Here is a 24,161-nt window from a genome sequence, read left to right as displayed (position 1 = left end):
GAAGCTCTCTTCTCCCCAAGAATGTGCAAGCTTTGATTTGTACAAGAAATTGGTTGCTAGGATTTGATGTTCAAGGTAATTATTGCATTCTTTCATGAACGAAATGTTTATAAAATCATACATTGAATTATTTTTTACCTTTTAAATTTATTATCAATTATGACTTATAACATTTGAATTTGAGTTGTAGGAGATGAAGAAGATGATGAAAATGAGGAGCCACCTACATCCAAGAATGTTGAATGAAGAATTGATGATTGATGCATGAATTGGATATTTGATGTTTTGGTTTGTTTTAGATTTTTAAGACATGTTTGTTCAACTTTAAGATTTGTAAGACTTGTATGCATTACTTAAGGATTTCATGTTTGGATTTGTTAGACTTAATGTGTCAGGATTTGTAAGACTTCTTTTATGTTATTTAAATTTATAGTAATATTATATGCAAGAAGTTAAGAATGGATTTGATCATTTGAGTTTACTAATTATGAATTATTATGTATCAACAAAGTTTGACAACTTTGGAAAAAAAATCCATTCATTTTTTAATTTAGTCATTTATAAGGTTTTTTATGAAAAAAAATATTTTTAATTTAGTTTTAAATTGCATTTTTATTTTTTTTTAATTTGGCTGGTGGCCCGCGGGCCAGCCCGCTTATCCGCGGGGCGGGGGCGGACCAGCGTATCAGAGGCCCGTTTAAATGCGGGCCTACGCGGTGCGGGCCTACGCGGGGCGGGCCTACGCGGGGCGGGCCTATGCGGGGCGGTTTACCCGCATACCCAGCTCTAGCAGGCTCCTTCCTCTAAACTACTTCTCCTTCTCTCTCCTCCTCCAAACCATGCGTTTGTGTGTTCATGGAGAAATTCACTTTCAATTCAAGTCTTCATGAAGAGATAGTGGGATACTCTCTCCGACCCCATTTATAAGTCACTTTTACCTAATTATCTAGGATTAAGAAAAGAAGCTGCTAGCATTAAATTTGTAAAAAGTTTTATTGAGTTTCCTAGATTATCCATTAATTTCTCTCTCCAAATTAATTTCTTTTCAAAATTGCATTATCTCTTTCATATTAAATATGAGGGTAAGTTTGGAAAAATGCTGCATTGGTATTATAAAGTAACTTATATTTTTGGACTACAAAAACTCTCAAAAAGTGACTAATATATGGACACGGAGGGAGTATTATCTGCCAAACTTTGGGGCTTATTCAGCAAGAGATAATGGGTCAAGTCTCCATGAACACACAATTCAAAACAGAAACGGGGTGCACAACAACCAAAGGAAAACCGGTTAGACCGATTCACCACCGGTTTTTACCGGTTTGGCCGGTTTTCAACCGGCTCCGCGGGTTTGCAACCGGTTTTTGCATCCCCGGTTACCAGCATGAACCGAACCGGTCAAAGTAGCGGTTCCCGGTTGGACCGGTTCGGTCCGGTTCTACAAACACTGCTTTTTATATAACTATCACTATTTTGATTTTTCTTTTGTTCATATCTAGTATTTGATTGATTCTTATATCAAGAAATTATGTATATTTTTTTTAAAAGCAAAATATATATAATATATATGAAATAGTGAGAAACAAATCCTCTCAACATGGGTAGTTGGGTACAGTACCTAGCCAGCATAAAGCCTGACAAAACCCAGCCACTATAGCAGAAACACCTCCTAAAAGTCTCATACGCACAAGAGTGTGCTACAATATCTAGCAAAACCTCAAGTAACTAATCCCCCTTTAGATAGATCTCAACTAAAATAGAAAAACGGAAACAAGTTCAACTGACAACATGACCTATGTCTAACCGCTTGATACCTGCAAACAAAGACCCGACCAATACGAATAGACCAAAACCACACTAGAAAAGACCATCGTTGCTATAGAGTTGGGACAAGCAACGACCAACGACGACAACAACCAGCAATGTCAACATCACCACCAAAGCCGCCTCAATGACATATCTAGGCCCACAACCGCACAAATCCAAGATCTCAAGGCAAAGAAAACCCACCAAAGCAGCAAAAAAAAACCTATCTGTTTAGGGAACAAAGAGAGTATGTTGAACGCAAAACTACATGGGAAGGAGGAACCCCAAAGCCATACCAAAACCTGTTAAGGATCACCCCGGAGAACAAAAATCGATAGCGCGGGCTAAGAGATCGGAGAGAAGGGAAGAGAGGCACCAACAAATAGACCATTCACTTCACCAAATTTCAGAGGTAAACACCAGAATACTATAGCAACAAACTTTGAATCCTCAAATGTTCCTCTTTCCTCTAGCCTTCTCGAACTTCATTCGCTTTGATCGCACAAAAGAATTGGTGTGGGCTCTGTGGCACACATGTAAGACCCAGATTTCAAACTAGAATTTAAATAATTATTTTTAATTATTTTTCCAACTTACAGTAGAATCGGTTAACCGCAAAGAGACTAGCAAAGGAGAAGGCTGTTTCGGATGACAAGGAGAACGCTCAGGACATTGCCTGAGGATATTACCGTTGATAGTATAAGAGTTAGCACAAGCCATTTCCAAACCCGACTAAGGTTGAGAGGGTCTGAAAAAGGCCATTTCTGCTCTTTAAAGCATTGTTTGAGCGAAATTCAAAATCCTTAAGAGAATAAGAGCTTCTCCTTATTTTTCCCATGACCAGTGTTTCGATATGGAACTCTGGACTATACACATGATAGGTTTTGTTTCTCGAAAGTCCGTCGAAGCTAAATTATATCGCCTCAAAAGCCTTAATTTAGACCTTGGATGAAGACTTTTCTGTTCGGAGCTTCTAACAAAGTTTCCATCCATGAGGTCTTATTTCTTTCGTTGATACGAATCTTTTTGGAGAAGGAAGTTTCTTCATCCGACCTCAACTGCAAAAAGTAGTTTTTCGGGTTTTCCGACTTATACCGCTTTTGTATTGTTTCATCCAGAATCTAGAAACCTGTTTTGAGTTCTGAAATTATGACTCCAGAACCTCACTTAGAAATCACAAAGGACTGTGCAGGAAAAATTGGAATCACGAAAAGTTGATTTTTACGCGTTTTCTCCCACGATTCCTAGGTCGCGAGAGAGAGGAGAAGAGAGGGAGAGGAGAACTTCGTCGTTTCTTGCCCGATTCTTGCCCCGTTCGTTGATACTTCAAGGATTCGAGGTAGGCTTGCTAGATCTTACCTTTGATCATGCTTTTCTTCGTGTTTTCTTATCTTTTTTTGAGCTCCAAGTTTTGAACATTTTGCAAAATCTTCTAATTGAGTTGATTTCTATTTAGATTTGTCATCTACGACTACCCAACTACCTAAATCACTCGCCAGTGCGCGCCGATTTTGATCGAGTCACCGTAGATTTGAGAAATGGCGTAAAAACCCATTTTCTCACCGTGTTTGCTTTTTGAATCGAAAATTCGCAATCTAACCTAGAGCCCTTAGAATTAGTTGCTCTAAATGTTATAGGTGACACTCTCATCAACTTCGTTTCGCGTTTGGGCAAATTTGAATTTTTGAGCTTAATTCCTTGACCATATTGCCCCTAATCGGCTTTAATTTGTTCCGTTCGTCCCGTAATTTTCCCGAGAGTTTGTCTATCCCAGAAATCACCTAAGATTGCCTAGGAATTAAACTTGATCGAAGAAAAAGCGCCGGAACCTATTTATCTTCTGAGTGGCCGAGACTTGCTTGTGATATGGCTGGGAGAAGAATCAACTTTTGTTACTTTTGGTCTGAGCTATAGTGTAGCTCTTTCAGTTGTCGAAATTTTGTCTTTGGTTTCGTGTCATTATGAGTTCTGTAGCTCGAGTTATGCACGTTTTAGCGAATAAAGTGTTTTGTACAAAACTTGAATCAAGTCAAAACTCATCCATTCGAGGGAAACCCTTCCATTCGTGCCTAAATGTCGTACTTTGAAGCTTCTTGAGCTTTGTCGAACGTTAGTTAGAATTGTTTCGATTGAATCGACTTGTTTTGATTGATTGTTGCTTTGTTTACTCTAAGGTTCGTTTGTGGAAACTTTGGGGTTTGACTGAGCGAGCTTCTGAGCGTGACCTACAATGCGAGATTGGAAGAACTCGAGGTAAGGGCAATTCTCCTAGTTATTAGCTATATGATTCTAGGCGTCGATAACTTCGACATTGTTATTGCTTCTGATTATGACTGTTGAACTGACTGGACTGAGAAAATGTTTTCTGGAGGCTTCGGCCGAATGAACTTATATGAGACATTTGTCTCCGTTTTCTGAGAGGCTTCGACCGTTTACTAGTTTCTGTCTTGTTGCTTTCTAGTGGATAGACATGTTCTATTCATTTGAATTGTATAAGTGCAAGAATATTGTTTATGCCCAAATCTTATGGTTATATTGATTGCGAATGCAGAGTGTTATGAGAGTTAGCAAGTATGATCTGGCGGAAGGACTGAGCTACAACTGACATGGAGAATCGAGGCTTTCGCCTAAACGAGGACTTGGGGATAATGGAGATCTTTAATCTATTAGACTTTGAAATAAATGAATGCATAAGACTTCGATTTTGAGAATAAATTCCATAATGAATTAACTCAAGATAGAACACTTTGAATGATAAAGATAACCCCTTTTGAGGAAAACTTAGGTAATGAAAAATGAGGTCGAAACGGGGAGGGCCGACGATCCGAGGTTCGAGGAAAGATAAGTATTCAAGTTGCGGGCATCAAGAGGACGAGTCGTCATGACTGGAGCATCCACTAAGCACAGACGACACTTCCTGGTTTGCAGAGCAAACCGGTCAATGGACTGGTGTTTACCCTAGGGAAAATGATAGAGACAATTAACCATAGCTAGACACGTATCCGGGTGAGGACGAATCGTTGTGGCTAGCACTTGCATACGTGCATCACTTGAAGGGAGATGATCGACAAATCGGACTCCACTTTGGTTGATGGATTGAACCTTATATTAACAATTCTGGGATTTAAGAGGCTTGTCCTCAATCCTACTATTCGCCACTTGATTAAGGGGCTTGTCCTTAATCTTATTATTTTATTTGGTAATTAAGAGGTTTGCACTTAATCACATTATTTATTTGTCGATTAAGAGGGTTGTTCTTAATCATATTATTTATTCCTTGGATTAAAGTGACTTGTCCTTAATCCTATTATTTCCCACTTGATTAAGGGGCTTGTCCTTAATCTTATTATTTATTCGGTGAGTAAGAGGTTTGTCCTTAATCACATTATTATTCAGTGATTAGGAGGTTTGTCCTTAATCACATTATTTATCCGTTGATTAAGAGGCTTGTCCTTAATCATATTACTTATTAGTTGATAAAATAGGCTCGACCTTAATCATACCATTCGTTATTGGATTAGGAAAATATACCTTTAATCCTTCTTTATTCGTTGATTGGGAGGATTGTCCTTAATCTCTTCCTCTATTCTTTGGTTCAGAGGTTAGACCCTCAACATATTATTCGTTGATTGATTTAAGAGTATAGATCTTAATCACTTTAGTGAATTGACATTTAGGTCGTACAATTACATTAGTAACACGTGGCGCTACCCTGGAAAGGAGATGAAGATCTACCTATGAGTAGGCGACGAGCGATGGATTGAGTTATTGAAGTTCAGATGATAGAGATAGTTATACATCGACCTTAACAATTATTTATACGCTGCCTATAATTATGCTAAATTACTTTAGGACTTATACTACTGTGTTCTAGAAAGTTGACCCTTTCTTGCCATGTTTGCTTTGTTTGTGTTTGGGCGGTCGGAAAACTGCCAGACCCGAATAGGTGTTGCTGCGAGTAGCTGTTGATCGCTGCCGGATGTGATTGGATTGATTTACGAGAAGACTCCTTGGAGTGAGTGAACTAATCGAGGACTGGTAGAAATAATAGTTAGATGTAAGGCTAGAGCTTTGGGTAGAGAAGCTTAACGTCATTTGGTTGAAGCTTGTAGGGATGGATATATAAACTTACTTTGGTTTTGGGTAGGCTTTGATGCATTACTTTTCTACAACTCTCCAGTGCGAGGATTGTAGGAAGTATATTGGACTTAGGGTGTTGTCACATTTGAAATCCTGCTGTCGAACTAATTAATTCTATATTGTATATTTTATGTCTTGAACATCCATTGTCACTCACGGGTGCCTGCCTTGACAAGGCCGGGTGTATGGGTTTTGGAAAGAGTATGCATATCTGGTTTTGGAAATGTTTTGGAAAGTAAACGAAAAAAAATACCCTTATTTGTAAATCCCTTTGGAAAATCATTTTATTTTATTTAATAGGTTACTATTTGTGACCCCCGAAATTCGGGGTGTTACAACACCAGTAGCAGGACCAAAGTGCTCCACAATGTGACGAGCATTCTAAGGGTCTCTAAGAAAGACCATGCCAGAGCTTGAGAAAGAAATCAACAAACTTGAACGTTGTTCTATTCTTCTATTTGATCCCCATTGCTGCTTATTTTCTCCGACAAGATGGCGCTAAGAGAGAGAGCCGCTCCTGCATAAGAGGAAGGGTAACACCAACACGTCATGATCAGTAACCCACCGCAACACCAACCACGCCTCGGCTCCGTCTTGCCAGAACTTCCACTAGAACTGCGGCTCCTCGGACCAGCCCAAGACAAAACCCCTAATGCAAAGCCCACGACCACAAATCTGGAATGAATCGTACAGATCTGCGTAGCCTTGCGCCGAAGAGAAGCCAAACAGCGGACAAGACGACGGAGGATCACAAAGCGCAGAGCGAAGACGCCGACGAAGAAAGGGACCGGGAGACAAGGGGTGAGCACGACCTAGATCAGCCGATCGAAAGCATCGCCGCCGTGACAGGAAGGGAGAATGGCAAGGGCAGCCCGCCACTTTATTGAAGGCTAAAGAACCTAGCCAAGGGGCCATCACCGCGAAAGAGCAAGGACAGGTCTCGAAAAGGTTGGAGCATACAAAAAATAAGGAAACGAAGGGGGTTGTAGTCGCGCCCAGGGGCGACACGACGACCACCCAAAGGAGTTAGGTCAAAATGCAAACTAGAGGAAATAAGGTTGAGCGAGTGGAGAGATAAGGGTATATTAGAAAGTTAATTTTTTTTATAAGCTTTAGGAAGTTACATAATATTTTTAATAAATTAGAACATTAAATGATATTCCTTTATACATGTGTCACAACCTTAAAGTCAACATATATGATTGGAGAATACTAAACCTTGGAGAATATGATCTTTCGATTTTTTGGACAAATATAGAATATGATCTTGAAAGTTCATAGTCACACAATAAGAATGATTATATTGTGGGTACTAAATCAATTATTTATTATATTATATGAGACATTTCTTCAATATATACTTAATTTTTAATATTTATCCGAAATAAAAAATTAAATATAAAAATTAAAAACTAATATATTCATAAACTTTGGCAGGACCGGCTTCCTTTTGTAAAAAAAAAAAACTTTTGCACGACTTAATAGAAATGTAGTTAGAAAACCAGGCCAGTTAAGGCTTGTTTGTTTGCAGTTTTCAAAACTGAAAACATATTTGATATGACCTGTTTTTAAAAATTGTTTATGAAAATAGCTCCCATTTTCAATTTTTAAAACAAAAAAAAATCAAAACAACTAAAAGATATATGTTTTCAGTTTCAGTTTTTAGTTTTCAGATATCAGTTTTCTAAATGTTGGAAAATGCATGTCATTCAAACTGTTTTTAAAAATTATTTCTAAAAATTGTTTTAGAAACTGAAAACTAAAACTGGAATCAAATTAACATGCTCGTGCGAATAATTATGAAATGTCTTTTTAATTTTCTGGATAAACAGGTTAATCATTGTCCTGCATTCTTTTTCTTTTGATGGATTCAAATCATCGTTCTTCAATCTCTGTGTTCACCGAGAGAAAAGGTTTGTGTTCCGGTATGGAACCGCAGACTAAGGCTAACCAATATCGAGAGTAAGCGAGATAAACAAAGCGAATAAAATGTGTGAAAAAATGATAGGGTCCCTGCCGCTTGGGCGGTCCTTCTTTATTTATAGTTGGGTTTTGATCCGGCTGGATCATGGGTTACCCGGCCCATTTAATACATGATTCGGTCAGCCTAAGTAATATACATATTGATCAGCCCATACCAGACCACAAGCCCTCAAGACACTAAGGCTTAGTATAAGACGAAAGTGTCTTTGATAAGCCCTCAGCAATTAAATGGGCGTGTAAATCATAACATGTGTTCATTTGAGTAAAAGTAAATAATAATAATAACCACGTCAAACCAGCTCTTTCCCCTTCTTCTTTTCTTGCGTGTTCAACCTAACCTGTCAAATCTCTGAGCCTATTACCTGCTACGCCCTGACTGTGGAGAGAATCATCATTGCTTTTCCTGCTACAATTACATCAACAGATATCCACAAATATTTTGGAACTTGAGCCGCAGCATTACCGCGTCTTTAAATCCCATCAACATGATTACCATCATAAAAAATAAATGCGATTAAAAGCACATAAAATGAATTCAAACACAAAAGGTTGTGCCGTTCCAGCGACTCCTGGAACGTCATGATTGCCGGACTAAAATGTCCTTTCCACTCAGCCTTTTCAATGAATCATGTCCGTTCAAATTCAAATCCTTGATCGACGTGTCCTCTTTTAATATGAACATCAAACTTGACTCTTGAATACCCAAATGTAAGCACGTGTTCACTCATCTGGTAATTAATGTACCTTTTCATCTCACCCTTTCATCCTTCTTCCTTCTCTATATAAAGCCCCCTATTTTACCCCTCTCATCACTTACCTGCAATTCCTTACTACCAACATTCTTTTCAAGTAAAACACAAACCCACACCCTGCTTCTTCTCTGCCAAACCCGCTTTCCTATTTCTTGCATTCGTCATCAACCAACCCAGCAGAGTCCTTGAAGTTCCAAACTTTCTCTCAGGTAACAATCTTCTTCCCTTTTCTTCTTTATTTCATACTTTCACATGAACTTGCGCATAAAAGTTTCTATTTTTGATACCCATAACTCTTTCTCTACCCAGAAACACTTCATAAACCTTGCATTGTAAACTAAAAACTTATACTCTATTCCTTCTTCATCTTACTTCTAAACCTTTCACTTTCAGGACACTTTGAAAATGGTTTCTAAACGCACCCGTAAAGAGGCTTCTACTCCTAGTGTTCCACCTATTGCCGATTCCCTATGGGTGGCTAGTAAAATCAAAAAACAATTCTCTAAATACTCTACTCCAAAAGCTATTATAGATTTAGTCACTAAATACAACTTTAGGAAAGATGGCCTAGATGCACATTTGGACATAATTCCCTGCGCCCCTGATGAGCCGTGTTGTTTTGGGGGACCAGATAATCAGGGGCGAAACTTCACCTATCTCTTTGAAAACTTATTTTCCGATTTGAAGTATACTCTGCCTTTCTCTGATTTCACCTGTTCCGTTTTAACCCTTCTGAATGTAGCTCCTACCCAACTTCATGGCAATGCTTGGGCGTATTTAAAAGCCTTTGAAATTTTGTGCCTAACTCTAAAAATCGAACCCACCAGTAATAAGTTTTTCTACTTTTTTGAGACATGTGGGCGAAACGTTAGAGGTGAATACGTTTCGCTTGCTACTGCTAGGGGTTTAGGGCTATTCACTTTATTCAAAAGTCACTATAAACACTTCAAAGGAAAATTTTTCAAACTCCGTGAATCAGAACCCTGTAAAGATATTTTTTACTTTGATGACGGGAGTCCCCGATTTCCGTTCTACTGGACGAACCAATATGAAGGCATCATCAAAATTTCCGAGGATGCCTTGACTGAATCAGAATTAGTAGATTGCCAACTTTTATCTGGCTTAGGATTGAACCTTGCAGATTTTATGGCCGCCCTTTCTAAGAATGAAGTGGGTAAATACATTGGTAAGGCATCTCATTATGCATTTTACCTTTCCACTTTATATTAAAATTTTCTTATATTCTAACACCACTATACTACTGCAGGTAAAATGGCTCGCCTTACTGAAGAAGATCTCCTCCGTTTTCGCCGTGAACAACAGGCCGCCCGTGAAAAAAGGAATCCTTCAAAGTCTGTTGCCGACCAAGACACCAGCCATTCTGGCACAGAAGTTGGTCGCCCCGCCAAGAAAAAGAAAAAGACTGAAGAACCTGCCTCTCAGAAGAACAAAGCTTCGAACCAGACTTCCTTAGAGCAATTTATGAACAGAAATGACTCGCCAGGGGCGAATAAAGGCTGCTCATCAAGCGCTCCGCCTATTTGCTGGAAGAACTTGCTGAAGGAGTTTGAAGAACTGACCTCCACTGAAGTAACTTCACTTTGGGATTCAAAGATAGATTTCAACTCTCTGGTGGAGACAAACTTGGTTTTTGAAGCTGACCGTGAGAAGATGAGGAAGATGGGTTTAAAAGAGGCCTGCCAAGCTATGATGACCAAAGGCTTAGAAATTGCTGCAGTCGCCAAGATGATTGACCTAGAATCTAATGGATTCGATGGCCTCACCAATGCCAAACTTGTTGAAGAAAAAGAAAAAGAAATTGGGAAGCTGAAAGCAACGTTGAAGTTGTTAGATAAATCCAACAAAGTGAATGAGAAAAAGGCTGCTGATTTGGCTGTAGAGATTGAGGATGCGAAGAAGACTGCTGAAAATTACAAAGCTTCTGTTCAGACACTAACTGAGGAAAATGACAAAGTGAAAACTGACCTCGCCCAAATAACTACTGTTCATAACCAAACCCTGGATGAGAATTCTAAAATGAAAACAGAAATTGCTGAATTGCAATGTTCTGTTTTGGATCAATTTGAGGCTGGCTTCGCCAAAGCACTAAATCAAATCTCTTTTCTCAATCCTGACCTGGCGATCAACTTGGAGGGTGCAAACCCTTATGCTCGTATCGTGGATGGAAAACTGATCAGCCCGGATAACGCGGATGGGAAAGGAGAAGAAGAAGAAGAAGAAGAAGAAGAAGAAGACAAGAATGAAGAAGAAAATGTCAACCGCAAAGAAGGAGAGGGAGAAAACCATTAGCAACAAGTTTCATTCCCTTTTCCTTTTTAGAAAATTATGTAAAAGACCTCTGGTCTCTTTAGTCTTTGTTTATTTATTTTCCTTGCTCTCATGTACCGAACTTTTCCCATATCGTAATGAATTTTCCTTCAGCATTATATGAATACTTCATATTCTAATTGGATCGCCAAAAACCTAAAACTTCATGACTTCAGAAATAACATTATCCCTTTCGCACCCAAACAACTATCACAGTAACTAATTCTATAACTAAACATATCATTACTAAGTCATCTAAGTTACCATACAACTTAAAAATATAAGCATAACTTTACTTAGTTATTCAAGTTATCACATAACTTAAACATATAACTTAACACAAATGACATTTACTAACCTTTCACCGAAATCAGTCCGCCCTCGTCATTTAGCTGAAGACGTTACCCTCTCATTTTACTGTACATGGTAAAATACCCTTGAATGAATCTCTTTAAATGTCGTAAAGTTTAAACTTAACCAACTACTTTGGAATCATAAGGCCTTTGTGAACATAACTTAGTCAAATTTTCATTTTTGACATAGTTACTCATGGAAATCAAAGTCAACATATTTGATTTCATTGGTATGCTCGCGTGGAGACTTGTGCTTAGTTTGGACAAGCTTAAATCCAATTTAAGACTGTGCTTATGAATTCGTGGCCGAATGCTCTTGTTTTAAGAGACTTACTTTTTTCTCAATTGTCTGACGTCGCCCAATTGATAGACCTTAGTTGATAAGTTTCCGCTATGGGTAAAAGAAATAAGTAAAATGATAAGCCCTTGATCATTTTAAAAAGGTTATGCCTCGTTAAAAACTCTCCCGCCTGGGGTAGAGAAAAGAGTGCATACCTGTTATTCATTAATAATTGATGCCTCGTTAAAAACTCTCCCGCCTGGGGTAGAGAAAAGAGTGCATCGAATTTAGTCTTACACAACAAACATAGTCTTAAACAATACAACCAACAAACGTAGACTTCAACACACACAAACTGAAACAACGAAACATAGTCTTGGACAAACATACACTGAAACAAACTGTACAAAACCAAACAAACCGAACGAACCACCCTACACTTCAACTGTAATAATAACGGAGATGCTGTGCATTCCAAGCCCTTGGGACCCTTCGCCCCGATAACTCCTCCAAATGATACGCCCCTTGACCAAGCTCACGCAGAATCCTGTAAGGTCCTTCCCAATTAGGTGATAACTTCGAATCATCAGGCCCCTTTGCCTTCCTACGCAGAACCAGATCACCAACTCTCATTTGCCTCGGAACCACTCTAGAGTTGTATCGCCTTTCCGACCTCTGTTTTACCATTGCCTGCCTCAAACGAACCTATGCTTGCGTTTCCTATGCTAAATTGAGATCAACCACTCTATTCATGTCATTCTGCTCTTCATTATAAGTTGCCACCCTGAAAGTTACATCTTGTAATTCTGCTGGTATCATCGCATCTACGCCGTAAGTCAACTTAAAAGGTGATTCGCCAGTAGTTGATTGAGGAGTAGTATTGTACGCCCAAATGACCGTGATCAACTCTTCAACCCATAATCCCTTAGCTTCGCCTAGACGCTTTCTAATTCCATTGAGAATGACTTTATTCGCTGACTCCACTTGTCCATTTGTCTGAGGGTGCTCAACTGAGGCGAAACGCATCTCAATTCCCATTCCTGCACAAAAATCCTTCACACTCCTGCTTGTAAACTGTGTTCCATTGTCTGAGACGATAGTTGCTGGAACGCCAAATCTGCAAACCAATTTTCTCCAATAAAACTTTTTGACTTTTTCTGCTGTTATTTTCGCCATTGATTCCGCCTCAATCCACTTAGTAAAATAGTCCACCGCCACCAAAATAAATCTGATTTGAGAACCTGCTGGAGTGAACGGTCCCAGAATATCTACTCCCCACATTGCAAATGGCCACGATGAACTCATTGAGCTAAGAGTCTCAGGCGGCGCCTTATGTAAATCTGCATAAATTTGACATTTACCACACTTCTTCACATATTCCATACAATCCCCTCGTAAAGTTGGCCAATAGAACCCTGCCCTGAGCACTTTCGCCGCCAAAGATCTTCCCCCCACATGACTTGCACACACACCTTCATGAACTTCAAACATGATTCCTTCCGCCTCATCCTTGGAAACACATCTCAATAAAGGTATTCCAATCCCTCTTCTGTACAATTGATCGCCCAATAATGTGTAATGACTTGCCTCGCGAATTTGATCTTTAGAAAATGTCAACAACTCAGAGCCTTCTGCCTCCAAACACTTTTTGATACGCCCCATCCAATCTAAATCCGCTAAAGTTAACACCATCATTGTCTCATCCTCTTCGATACTCGGGCTGCTTAAAACTTCCTGGATGACTGACTTATTGTTTCCCGGCTTCTTGGTGCTTGCTAACTTTGATAGAATATCCGCCCTTGTATTCTCCTCCCGCGGAACATAATTGACCTGCACTGTGCCTATCTGCTTTATCAATCCCTGAGCTTTCAATAAATACTTAGCCAGCTGTGCGTCCCTCGCCTGATATTCACCCTGAATTTGTCTGGAAACTATCTGAGAATCTGTTTTAATCATTATGCTCTTGACCCCCATCTCGATCGCCAACTTCAAACCTGCAATTATAGCTTCATACTCTGCCTGATTATTGCTTGCCTTAAAGTCAAACTTGAGTGACTGCTCAACTGTTACGCCACCTGGCCCTTCTAAGATTATTCCAGCTCCACTTCCCTTGACATTGGACGAGCCATCTACAGACAAACTCCATTCGCCAACTTCCATATTTTTCTCACTGGAAGACATTTCATTAACAAAATCCACCAATACCTGTGCTTTAACCAGACCTTTCCTGTCAAAAGTGATTTCAAATTCTGACAATTCAACAGCTCAGGAAACCATTCGTCCAGCCAGATCAGGCTTTTGCAAAACTTGGCGAAGTGGCAAATCTGTTTTTACCACAATTGGAAAGCCTTGGAAATAAGGTCTTAATTTCCTGGCGGATATGATCAGAGCTAATGCAGCCTTTTCAATTTTTTGGTATCTAATTTCAGCTCCTTGAAGAGCATGACTCACAAAATATATGATCCTCATATCATTTTTATTTTCTTGCAACAAAACTGAACTAACTGCATTATCAGAGATGGAAATAAACATTGATAACGAAATACCTGGAACTGGTTTGGCTAAAATTGGTGGCTTGGATAAATGATCCTTCAAACTGTGGAACGCCCTCTCACATTCTTCAGTCCACTGAAAAGTTTTGTTCTTCCTTAAGCATTGAAAAAATGGTGCTGATTTTCCCCAGAACACGAAAGAAACCTGGATAAAGCTGCTATTCTTCCTGTTAACTTCTGCACATCTTTAACTGAGGTTGGACTCTGCATATCGAGTATCGCCTTACACTTATCAGGGTTCGCCTCAATTCCTCTCCTCGTGATCATGAAACCCAAAAACTTTCCGCTTTGAATTCCAAACGAACACTTTTCCGGATTAAGTCTCATGTTATGCTTTCTTAGTTCGCCAAAAGCTTCTTCGAGATCAGAACAATGCGCCACCATTTCCTCTGACTTGACCACCATGTCGTCTACATAAATCTCCATGTTCCGCCCCACCTTCTTGTCAAACACCTTATCCATCAACCTTTGGTATGTTGCTCCCGCATTCTTCAGCCCAAACGGCATAGTCTGATAGCAATAGTTCGCCTTATTTGTCATGAAAGCTGTTTTCTCCTCGTCAGGCTGATACATTCTTATTTGATGATATCCTGAGTATGCATTCATGAGGCTAAGCATTCCGAATCCAGATGCCCTATCCACAAGCTTATCAATATTCGGTAAAGGATAAGAATCCTTAGGACAGTGCTTGTTCAAATCTGTATAATCTGTGCACATTCGCCACTTGCCATTAGCCTTCTTCACCATAACAACATTCGCCAACCAAGTTGGATACTTTACTTCCCTAATGAATCCAGCCTCCAGTAACTTATTTGTTTCCACCTTTACAGCCTCTGCCTTTTCTTCGCCCATCTTTCTTTTAAACTGAACAATAGGTTTCACCCCGGGATTTAAAGCCAATTTGTGACATATAAATTCCGGATCGATTCCTGGTAAATCTCTTGCACTCCATGCAAACAAATCCATATTCTCAGATAATAATTTTACCAACCTGTTTTCCTGACTTGTAGTTAAATTGACACCAACTTTCAAGTTTCGCTCACCAATTTGGATCGCCTTAGTTTCCTCTTCTGATTTCATCTTGTACTCACTGAATCCTTCTCGAGGATCCAAAATAATTTCTGACTGTTCTAAATCCACCTCATAGACTCGATGCCCCTCTTTCACTGCTTTCTTACCCATGTGACCATACTGCTTAAAACTTTCTGAATAACACTTTCGAGCAACCATTTGATCAGCCTTTAAAATTCCAACTCCTCCTTTGCTCAATGGATACTTCGCCGTTAAATGTCTTGTAGAAATGATCGCCCCCAATCTGTTTAGTGATGGCCTCCCAATAAGTACATTGTACGGTGAAGTACATTTTACTACTAAAAACTTAATAGCAAATGCCTCCGCATTCTTCCCTTCTCCAAAGACAGTTTTCAATTCCACATATCCTCGAACAAACACTTTTTCTCCAGAAAAACCCACTAAAGAACCATCATAAGGCAACAAATCAGATTCATTTAGCCCTAACTTTTCAAAAGCGTCACCATAAATCAAATCTGCCGAGCTTCCTTGATCCAGAAGTACCCTCTCAATTTCATAATCAGCAATCCTCAGCATTACAACAATTGGATCGTCTTCATGAGGCTGTATTCCCTCAAAATCTCGCACAGTAAACGTTATATCGGGTTGATTGGTTGCCCAACTCCCCCAATCGTTAGAGTAAACAACATTAATGGAGTGAACGTACCTCTTACGAGCTGAATTAGCCATTCCTCCGCCACGAAATCCACCAAAAATAGAATGAATTCGCCCCTTTGCTTTTCCATCTGACTGTCTATCTTGACCATCGCCCTCAATCTCTTTTCCATCTTCAGTTCGTCTTGTTGAAGTTCCTGCTTCATCTGAATTGCTTCGCCCTTCAAGCTGCTTCATATACCCAGCCTTTATCAATTTGTCAATCTCCTTCTTCAAAGTAAAACAGTCATCAGTATTATGCCCTGAAATCCTATGATACTCGCACCACTTCTTCTTGTCCACGTAACCCGTTGACGGCTTTGGCTGCCGTGGAAAACGAATAACATTCGCCTCCAAACACGTGTGCAAAGCTTCAGTCAAATTAACCGCCAAAGGTACTGCACGGTCATTTTGGTTCCGAGTCCACGTCATCGAATGTCCTGGCCCACGCACTCCATACGGTTGAGCACGATTTTTGAAATTAGAACGGTTATCAAATCGGCCGTCATAACGGTTACGATTATTATACCCTGCGCTGCTACTCTCGGTCCATCCCTTCGAATATTGATCTGCAACCGCTCCCTTCTTCGTCTCAAACTGCTGTTTCTGCCCTGGAACCGCTGCATTCGGGCGGTTGTTCTTGATCCGATCACTCTGCTCCTCCCTGATGTACCCTTGTACCCTTTCGCGCAAATGCACCATTGTCTCCACAGGTTTTCGACTCAAATTACTGTTCAAACCACCCGGCTTCAAGCCCAATTCAAAAGCTGCAATGCAAATTTCTGGCATTTTATCCTCCAAATGAACAGATAATTGATTGAAACGCCCCATGTAAGACTGCAAAGTCTCATTTGGTCCTTGTCGAACATTAAATAATGTCGCCGGAGTTACTTTTTGTGCACGACTGGTAGAAAACTGAGACAAGAACTTTGTAGATAATTCAGTAAAATTGACAATTGACCTTGACGGTAGAGTGGTAAACCAAATCATCGCTGATTTCTTAAAAGTTGATGGCAACATTTTGCACTTCAACGCGTCTGATGCGCCTACAATGACCATTTTCGTGTTGAAATACACTAAATGATCTTTTGGATCTGAATTTCCATAGTACGAGTCAAGTTTCAATGTCTTTAAATTGTCTGGGACGGCAGTGTTCGCTATTTCCTCTGTAAAAGGTTGAAAGTCCACCACCGTCTCAGCCATTCTTCGATCGCCCTCTCGTAAACCCTGAGTCTGATTGATGTCAGTAAGTTGATTCTGTAACTGTTGATTATGTTGACGAAGTTCATTGAGATCGTCCATGATCCGCTGAAGAACATCCGGAGGAACATCATTTTGTTGAACATGATTCCTCTCTCCGTTCGCCCCGGATCGAGTTACCATTGCGGTGAAAATTGAAGCCTAGGAAAGTATCCAGGGCCCCACGGTGGGCGCCAATGTTCCGGTATGGAACCGCAGACTAAGGCTAACCAATATCGAGAGTAAGCGAGATAAACAAATCGAATAAAATGTGTGAAAAAATGATAGGGTCCCTGCCGCTTGGGCGGTCCTTCTTTATTTATAGTTGGGTTTTGATCCGGCTGGATCATGGGTTACCCAACCCATTTAATACATGATTCGGTCAGCCTAAGTAATATACATATTGATCAGCCCATACCAGACCAGTTTGTATGGAATATTGTAGCATCAACTAGAGCAGGCACCTAAAGCAATAACGCTGTCATCACATTCTATTTACACCTCTATCTTGAGCAAATAAGAACATAAATGAAAGATATAGTGATATTATTCGTGATGTAAAAGAAAATAAAGAGAAAGATATGAAAAATAAGATGAAAGAACAAAAAAATATTAATGAGTCATTACGCCGCCTAAAGTGGATCACACGAATATTTATATTGAAAAGAAGAAAAGAAACTATCTAGTCCTTGCCTTTTTTTTTTTATCAACAAAAGAAGCTGTATATTAAGGTGGGAGTACTAGGTGTACTCCCAAACCATTTACAAGTAATAGTCACACAAAGAAAATAGAGGAGGACAGAAACCAGAAACTACAGCCACTGGTAAGAGACCTGCAATTTCTAATAACCTCACAATATCTAAATGACCAAGTGCAGACAATTCCTAGCAAGGCTAGTAGCAAAACACATGCAGACTAGTATCTTAGGGAATTAAATATCCAAACACTAATACTGCTAGGCCAGACACAGCACACAATTGAACCTGTAAAAGCTAACTATCTCGCAACAAAAAGATATCAGTTGTAGCAGTCACAAAGCACCCTGTCTTCAAACATGAAATCAGAAACTCTCCAAACATAATCTTGGCTGAGAGATCCAATCACAAACTGAATAAGTGAATCTCTTATTTCTCACCCTTAACCAGTTCCAAGCTCGCATTTGAGCTAGTTCTACAACCCTTGCAACCTCCTTCTGGTCACTCTTGAGGAGGATTTTATTCCGATGGATCCACAGCGACCATGCTATTGCTAACCACATAGTCTTCATTGCTCCTTGCTGTCTCAGTGTTCGTAGTTCAGTCCCAAACTGCAGAAAACGAGTCGAACTATCCTCTGGAAGTGCAGTAAGCACTCCTAACCATCGATAGCAATGTAACCACACCTGATGGGAGAAAGAGCAATTAAAGAGGAGAAGAGAAAGTGTTTCCTTCACCTCCTGGCAGAATACGCATGAAGTGTTCTCTCCGATTGGAATTATGCCTCTTTTGCTCAAGTTATCGCTAGTTTGCAATCTGCCCCAAAAGACTCGCCACCCGAATGCCAAGACATTGGATGGTGCCGCCCCTTGCCACAGTGTATGAAAGACTGGAATTGGTTCCTCTAGCTCGAGCCCTTCTAAAACGGAGAATACAGATTTTACTGTGAATGAGCTTTCCTCAGATGCGTTCCAAACCCATTTATCCGCTCTTCCTTCGACTAAATTAGTTTGCTGTATATACGCGAGAAATTCCTCCAAAGCCTCTTTTTCCCTAGGCAGGATCGCCCTCCGCCATTGGAAGGACCATCTCCACGACCAAATGTCCCAAAACCCCATATCAGAAACAATTGCTTGTTGTTGCGTTGATAAGTGGTACAGTCTCACAAACTCACTTGTCCCTGAGCCGCTCATTTCCCAGCCAAGCTTCCTGCCAGAAATTCACCACTCTTCCTTCCCCCAACTTCAAGTGTGGGTTTAGATCAAACCACACGCCTTCATCCGCCCCAAAACAGGTTCGGAGGATATCCTTCCACCATGAAGATAGCTTGTGCGGTACCGGAATAAAATATTTCACCCTCAAGACACGTTCCCACAAGCTGTCCGGTTCAATTAAGATCCTCCATCGCCATTTCCCTAAAAGAGCTTTATTGAAAGCACCCCAATCCCTCAACCTCAATCCTCCAAGCTCCTTTGGCTTGCAAACTGTCTCCCAATTTATCCACGCCACTTTATTTATTCCCTCCGTGCCGCCCCAAATAAAGGTCCTCATTATCTGCTTGCATTTGTGGAGGACTCCTTGTGGCATCTTGTAGAAAGATCAGTAGAAAAGAGGTAGAGCAGATAAAACGCTCATAATCAAAGTTAGCCGACTTCCAAAGGAGAGCGACTTTTGTTTCCATTGAGACAACCTTCCTCTAAGGTTTGTGATGAGCAATATTTTACCCATTTTACATAGCCTTAATTTGCCATTATTAATGATTATTCGTAATTAATTGACCTTGCTTGACAGTGATTTCTATTTTTTGGTCTAATTACGTTTATTCTTATTTTCAGGTCTTATTTGACATCAAGGGCATTTTGGAGACTTGCGGAATGAAGATTTAATTGTGCTGGAGTGAAGATTGTATTTTAGGAAATATTAGGATTTAATTTCGGAATAAATTAAGTTTGATATCTTTAGGATTCAAACTTATTTAGGTTGTTATTTTAAAACTCCATCTTTAGGATTTGTTAGGATCTATTGTTATCTTTTAGGATTTGATTTTGATTAGGATTTGTGATCTCAGCTCTTATTTAAGGGTTTGTGCTGAGAGAAACAATTACCTTTTGCCTTCTGCTATTATTTAATATAATTTTGTTTTTCAGTAATTATTAGAGCTCTGCTAGGGTTTATGCTTTTATTCCCTGCTTCCTCCAAATTAATTGCTGAATTCGCCCCATCCATGGAAGGCTAATTCCCTTCGAACGAATTCATTTGCAAAGTATATCGCGCTCTTGAGATATAGTGCTTAATAGAATTCTCCTGATTAGTTTTCTTCATCTCTACTTCTGGCTTAGGATTGCTTAATTCCTTATGATTAGAAATAGAAGATGATGTATGTATGCTTAGTTCATATTAGGGCGTAAACGATTCTTAATCGTTTAGTTTAAGAATCTGTGAATTAGTTATCGCTTAGTTAATTAATTCTCATGAACTAGGAAACTAATAACAAGAATTGATCTTTAGATACCCGTGATTGAGCAACAATATACTGAACAAAGGGATTCATCCGTCTTTACTTGATTTTATTAATCTGTTTTACTTTCTGCTAGTCCTTGAAACTGAATCACAAAACCCCCCTTTAAGTGTGTGCGTTTGTGCGTTTTTAATATTGAGTCTTTGTTGAAACGATAATCCTTCGGAAACGACCTAGGAGTCACTTCCTAGTTACTACAATTTTCTAAATTAATTATTTGAATCGGGTACGGCCTCGATCAAATTTGGCGCCGTTGCCGGGGATTATCGTCCTTGCCAAAGGTTCAATAGAGTTAGTATTAGTATTAGTATTAGTAGTATTAGTAGTTCAAATTCAATCTCTGGCGTAGGTACTGGATTTGTTGCTGAAGGTAAGGAATAGTGATTTTTGAAGGATAATTAGGCTGTAACTTCAAACGGCCGTATCTTTTGCTCCAAAACTCGGAATTCAACATAATTTATATGCTTTTTGGGTAGAAAAAAATTCCAAGTCATCTAACACCGCTACACCGTGAGATCGATTTTTAAAAACCCAAAAAGAGGCCTTCCGCCAAAAGTTTTTTTTTAGGGTTTTGTAAAAAAAAAATTACTTTCAAGTGATTCTTATTCTATTTGGGATACTTAGTGTTGCATGACTAGGGCGAATCCTGGGTTTTTGCATCCATTTATTTCTGAAATAGATCAAGAATTTCATAGATTAATTAGAGCACGTAGAGCTTTTGTTACTGATCCTCATTTAAGTGATTCTGATTCTGACCTTGATTTTGATTCTGAATTTGTTGCAGTTTCTGAAAACATGGCTGAAGAAGGACCGCGAGAGAGAACACTAAGGGAGCTGGCTGCACCTGATTTCACCTACGAAAGCTTGTGTATGCAGTATCCTGAGGATGTACCATGTGTACTCAAAACTGGACTAATCCATTTATTGCCTAAGTTTGGTGGTCTTGCAGGTGAAGATCCTAATATGCACATCAAGGAGTTTCGTACTGTCATATCCACCATGAAGCCTCCTGAAGTTGACAAAGATCATATCTGTTTGAAGGCTTTCCCTCATTCCCTTCAGGGAACTGCAAAGACCTGGCTGTATAACCTACCTCCTGCATCAATTGCAAGCTGGGACGACCTGAAAAGAATGTTTCTTGACAAGTTCTTCCCTGCCTCTAGGACAACTTCAATCAGAAAAGACATCTCAGGAATCAGGCAGCTACATGGAGAGACTCTATATGAATACTGGGAAAGATTCAAGACACTATGTGTGAGCTGCCCCCATCACCAGATTTCCGACCAGCTCCTAGTTCAGTATTTCTATGAGGGTCTGCACAACATGGACAGAAATATCATTGATGCTGCTTGTGGAGGCGCATTGAATGACATGACTCCTACTGAAGCCAGGCGTTTGTTTGAGAAGATGGCTGCTAATTCTCAGCAGTTTAACACAAGGAGTAATGATGCTGTTAGAAGTGTTAGTGAGGTTGGGACAGATCCAAGGATGGACAAGCTTGAGAAGAGGATGGAAACCATTGCCACCTTGGTTACTCAATTGGCCATGAACCAGAATAAACCTTCACAACAGGCAAAGGTTTGTGGCATTTGCACTAAAGACCATAATACTAATGTTTGTCCTTCTCTACAGGAACCTACAACTGAGAATCCTGAAGCATATGCTGCCAACATTTTCAATAATCGACCTCAGCAAAATTATGATCTGTCATCTAACAGATATAACCCTGGCTGGAGAAATCATCCAAATCTTAGATGGTCTGATCAGTCACAACCTACCCAAGCACCGTTTCAGAATAATGCTAGACCATATGTTCCTCCTCCAATGGAACAACAGGCTAACAACCCTGTTGCATCGCAATCTAAAGAATCTTCATTGGAGAATATGTTGAAGCAGATGACAGCCCAAAACATGCAGTTCCAACAAGACACCAGAGCTTCCATACAAGACACCAGATCCTCCATTCAAAGGCAGGAAGCATCTATTCAGAATCTAACCAACCAGATAGGACAGATGGCTACTTCAATAAACCAGCTACAATCCCATAATTCTGATAAGCTGCCCTCTCAGACGGTTGTCAATCCAAGAAATGTGAGCGCCATCACCCTAAGGTCGGGGAAGCGAATTGATGCAGACCATGAACCAGATCCTGACCCTGAAAAGGAGACAGAGACCATTGCCACAAGAACCTTCCACGTACAACCACCTTCCATTCCTCTTCCATTCCCTCCGAAAGCTATGCCAAGCAAAAAGAAGGAAGAGGTAGATAAGGGAATCTTGGAGATATTCAAGAAAGTGGAGGTGAACATACCTCTACTTGATGCACTCAAGCAAATTCCAAGATATGCGAAGTTTCTGAAAGAATTATGCACTCAGAAAAGGAAGCTGAAAGGAAATGAAAGAGTTCGCATGGGGAGAAACGTTTCTGCAATCATAGGTAAAGCTGGTAAACCTGCTCCGGTTTCTGATGTTCCTGAAAAGTGTGAGGATCCAGGTACATTTTCTGTTCCTTGTGTCATAGGTGATACTAAATTTGAGAGTGCCATGCTAGATCTAGGAGCTTCAATTAACGTAATGCCTATGTCTATTTTTAAATCTCTTTCACTTGGACCTTTGAAACCTACGTGTGTTGTCATCCAATTAGCAAATAGGAGCACTGCACACCCTGCTGGTTGGGTAGAGGATGTCTTGGTTAGGGTTGGTGAACTTGTTTTCCCTGCTGAATTTTATGTGCTTGAAATGGAAAAAGGATCTTCCCGTAATACAGTTCCTATCATTTTGGGGAGACCATTTTTAAAGACAGCCCGAACCAAGATATATGTTTATGCTGGTACACTAACTATGGAATTCAATGATATTGTGGTTAGGATAAACATTTTTGATGCTATGAAACATCCACCTGAAGACTATTCTGTGTTTTATATTGATTTGCTTGATGAACTGCTTGATGATATGCTTGATGAACATGAATCTGATTTCCTACATGATTCTGATTATCCTTCCCTAACTGGGTCATACACTTGTCATACATGTACTGCTACTGAAATGTGTTATTCTTGCATTGATCAATTTTTGGACACTGTTGTTGTTGACTCAGATGTTAAGAAATCTGATTGCACTAACCCAGTTGTTGAAGTGCAGGCTGCAGAAACTGTATCTGCTAGTTTGGTTCCATCTGTTTTGTAGGCACCCGTATTGGAGCTTAAGCCCTTGCCAGATAACCTCAAGTACGCTTACTTGGAGGATGATAAGAAGCTCCCTGTCATTGTTTCCTCTCTCCTTCGTGAAAATCAAGAGGAAAAGTTGCTGCAAGTACTAAAGAAGCACAAGAAAGCTATTGGTTGGACCTTAGCTGACATTCCTGGTATTAGTCCATCCATGTGCATGCATATAATACTCTTGGAAGAAGGAGCGAAGCCATTAAGACAACCACAAAGGAGACTCAACCCAGTGATACTTGATGTTGTGAAGAAGGAGATCACCAAGCTTCTACAAGCTGGCATTATATATCCAATCTCTGACAGCCCTTGGGTGAGCCCAGTTCAAGTGGTCCCTAAGAAGACAGGACTTACTGTAGTGAAGAATGAGAGAAACAAGCTTATCCCTACTCGAGTGCAAAACAGTTGGAGAGTCTGCATTGATTATAGGAGGCTCAATCAAGCAACTAGAAAGGATCACTTTCCTTTGCCCTTCATTGATCAAATGCTTGAGCGCTTAGCAAGTAAAAGTCACTACTGTTTTCTTGATGGTTTTTCTGGGTACTTTCAAATTCACATTGCTCTTGAGGACC

General features: G+C 39.9%; 1 protein-coding gene across 1 annotated transcript; it reads left to right on the top strand.

The window, feature by feature from the left end:
- The first annotated feature begins 6,626 nt into the window (after positions 1-6,626).
- On the top strand, positions 6,627-23,557 carry LOC130742898 (uncharacterized). The gene is made up of 5 exons (XM_057595000.1): positions 6,627-6,807; positions 9,808-9,867; positions 9,949-10,859; positions 20,996-22,128; positions 22,228-23,557. Exons 1-5 carry the CDS (start codon positions 6,627-6,629, stop codon positions 23,555-23,557), a joined length of 3,615 nt encoding a protein of 1,204 aa, XP_057450983.1.
- The last annotated feature ends 604 nt before the right edge of the window (positions 23,558-24,161 follow it).

This window comes from Lotus japonicus, chromosome 1 (genome assembly GCF_012489685.1).
Source record: "Lotus japonicus ecotype B-129 chromosome 1, LjGifu_v1.2".
NCBI lineage: Eukaryota > Viridiplantae > Streptophyta > Magnoliopsida > Fabales > Fabaceae > Lotus > Lotus japonicus.
This window is presented reverse-complemented; position numbering and strand designations above follow the sequence as displayed.

Coding starts and splice junctions, on each gene's coding strand:
- LOC130742898 (XM_057595000.1), top strand. CDS start 6,627: ATGAATCGTACAGATCTGCGTAGCCTTGCGCCGAAGAGAAGCCAAACA. Junction 9,868..9,948: donor TGAAGTGGGTAAATACATTG/GTAAGGCATCTC, acceptor ATACTACTGCAG/GTAAAATGGCTCGCCTTACT. Junction 10,860..20,995: donor CAAACCCTTATGCTCGTATC/GTGGATGGAAAA, acceptor TGGGATACTTAG/TGTTGCATGACTAGGGCGAA.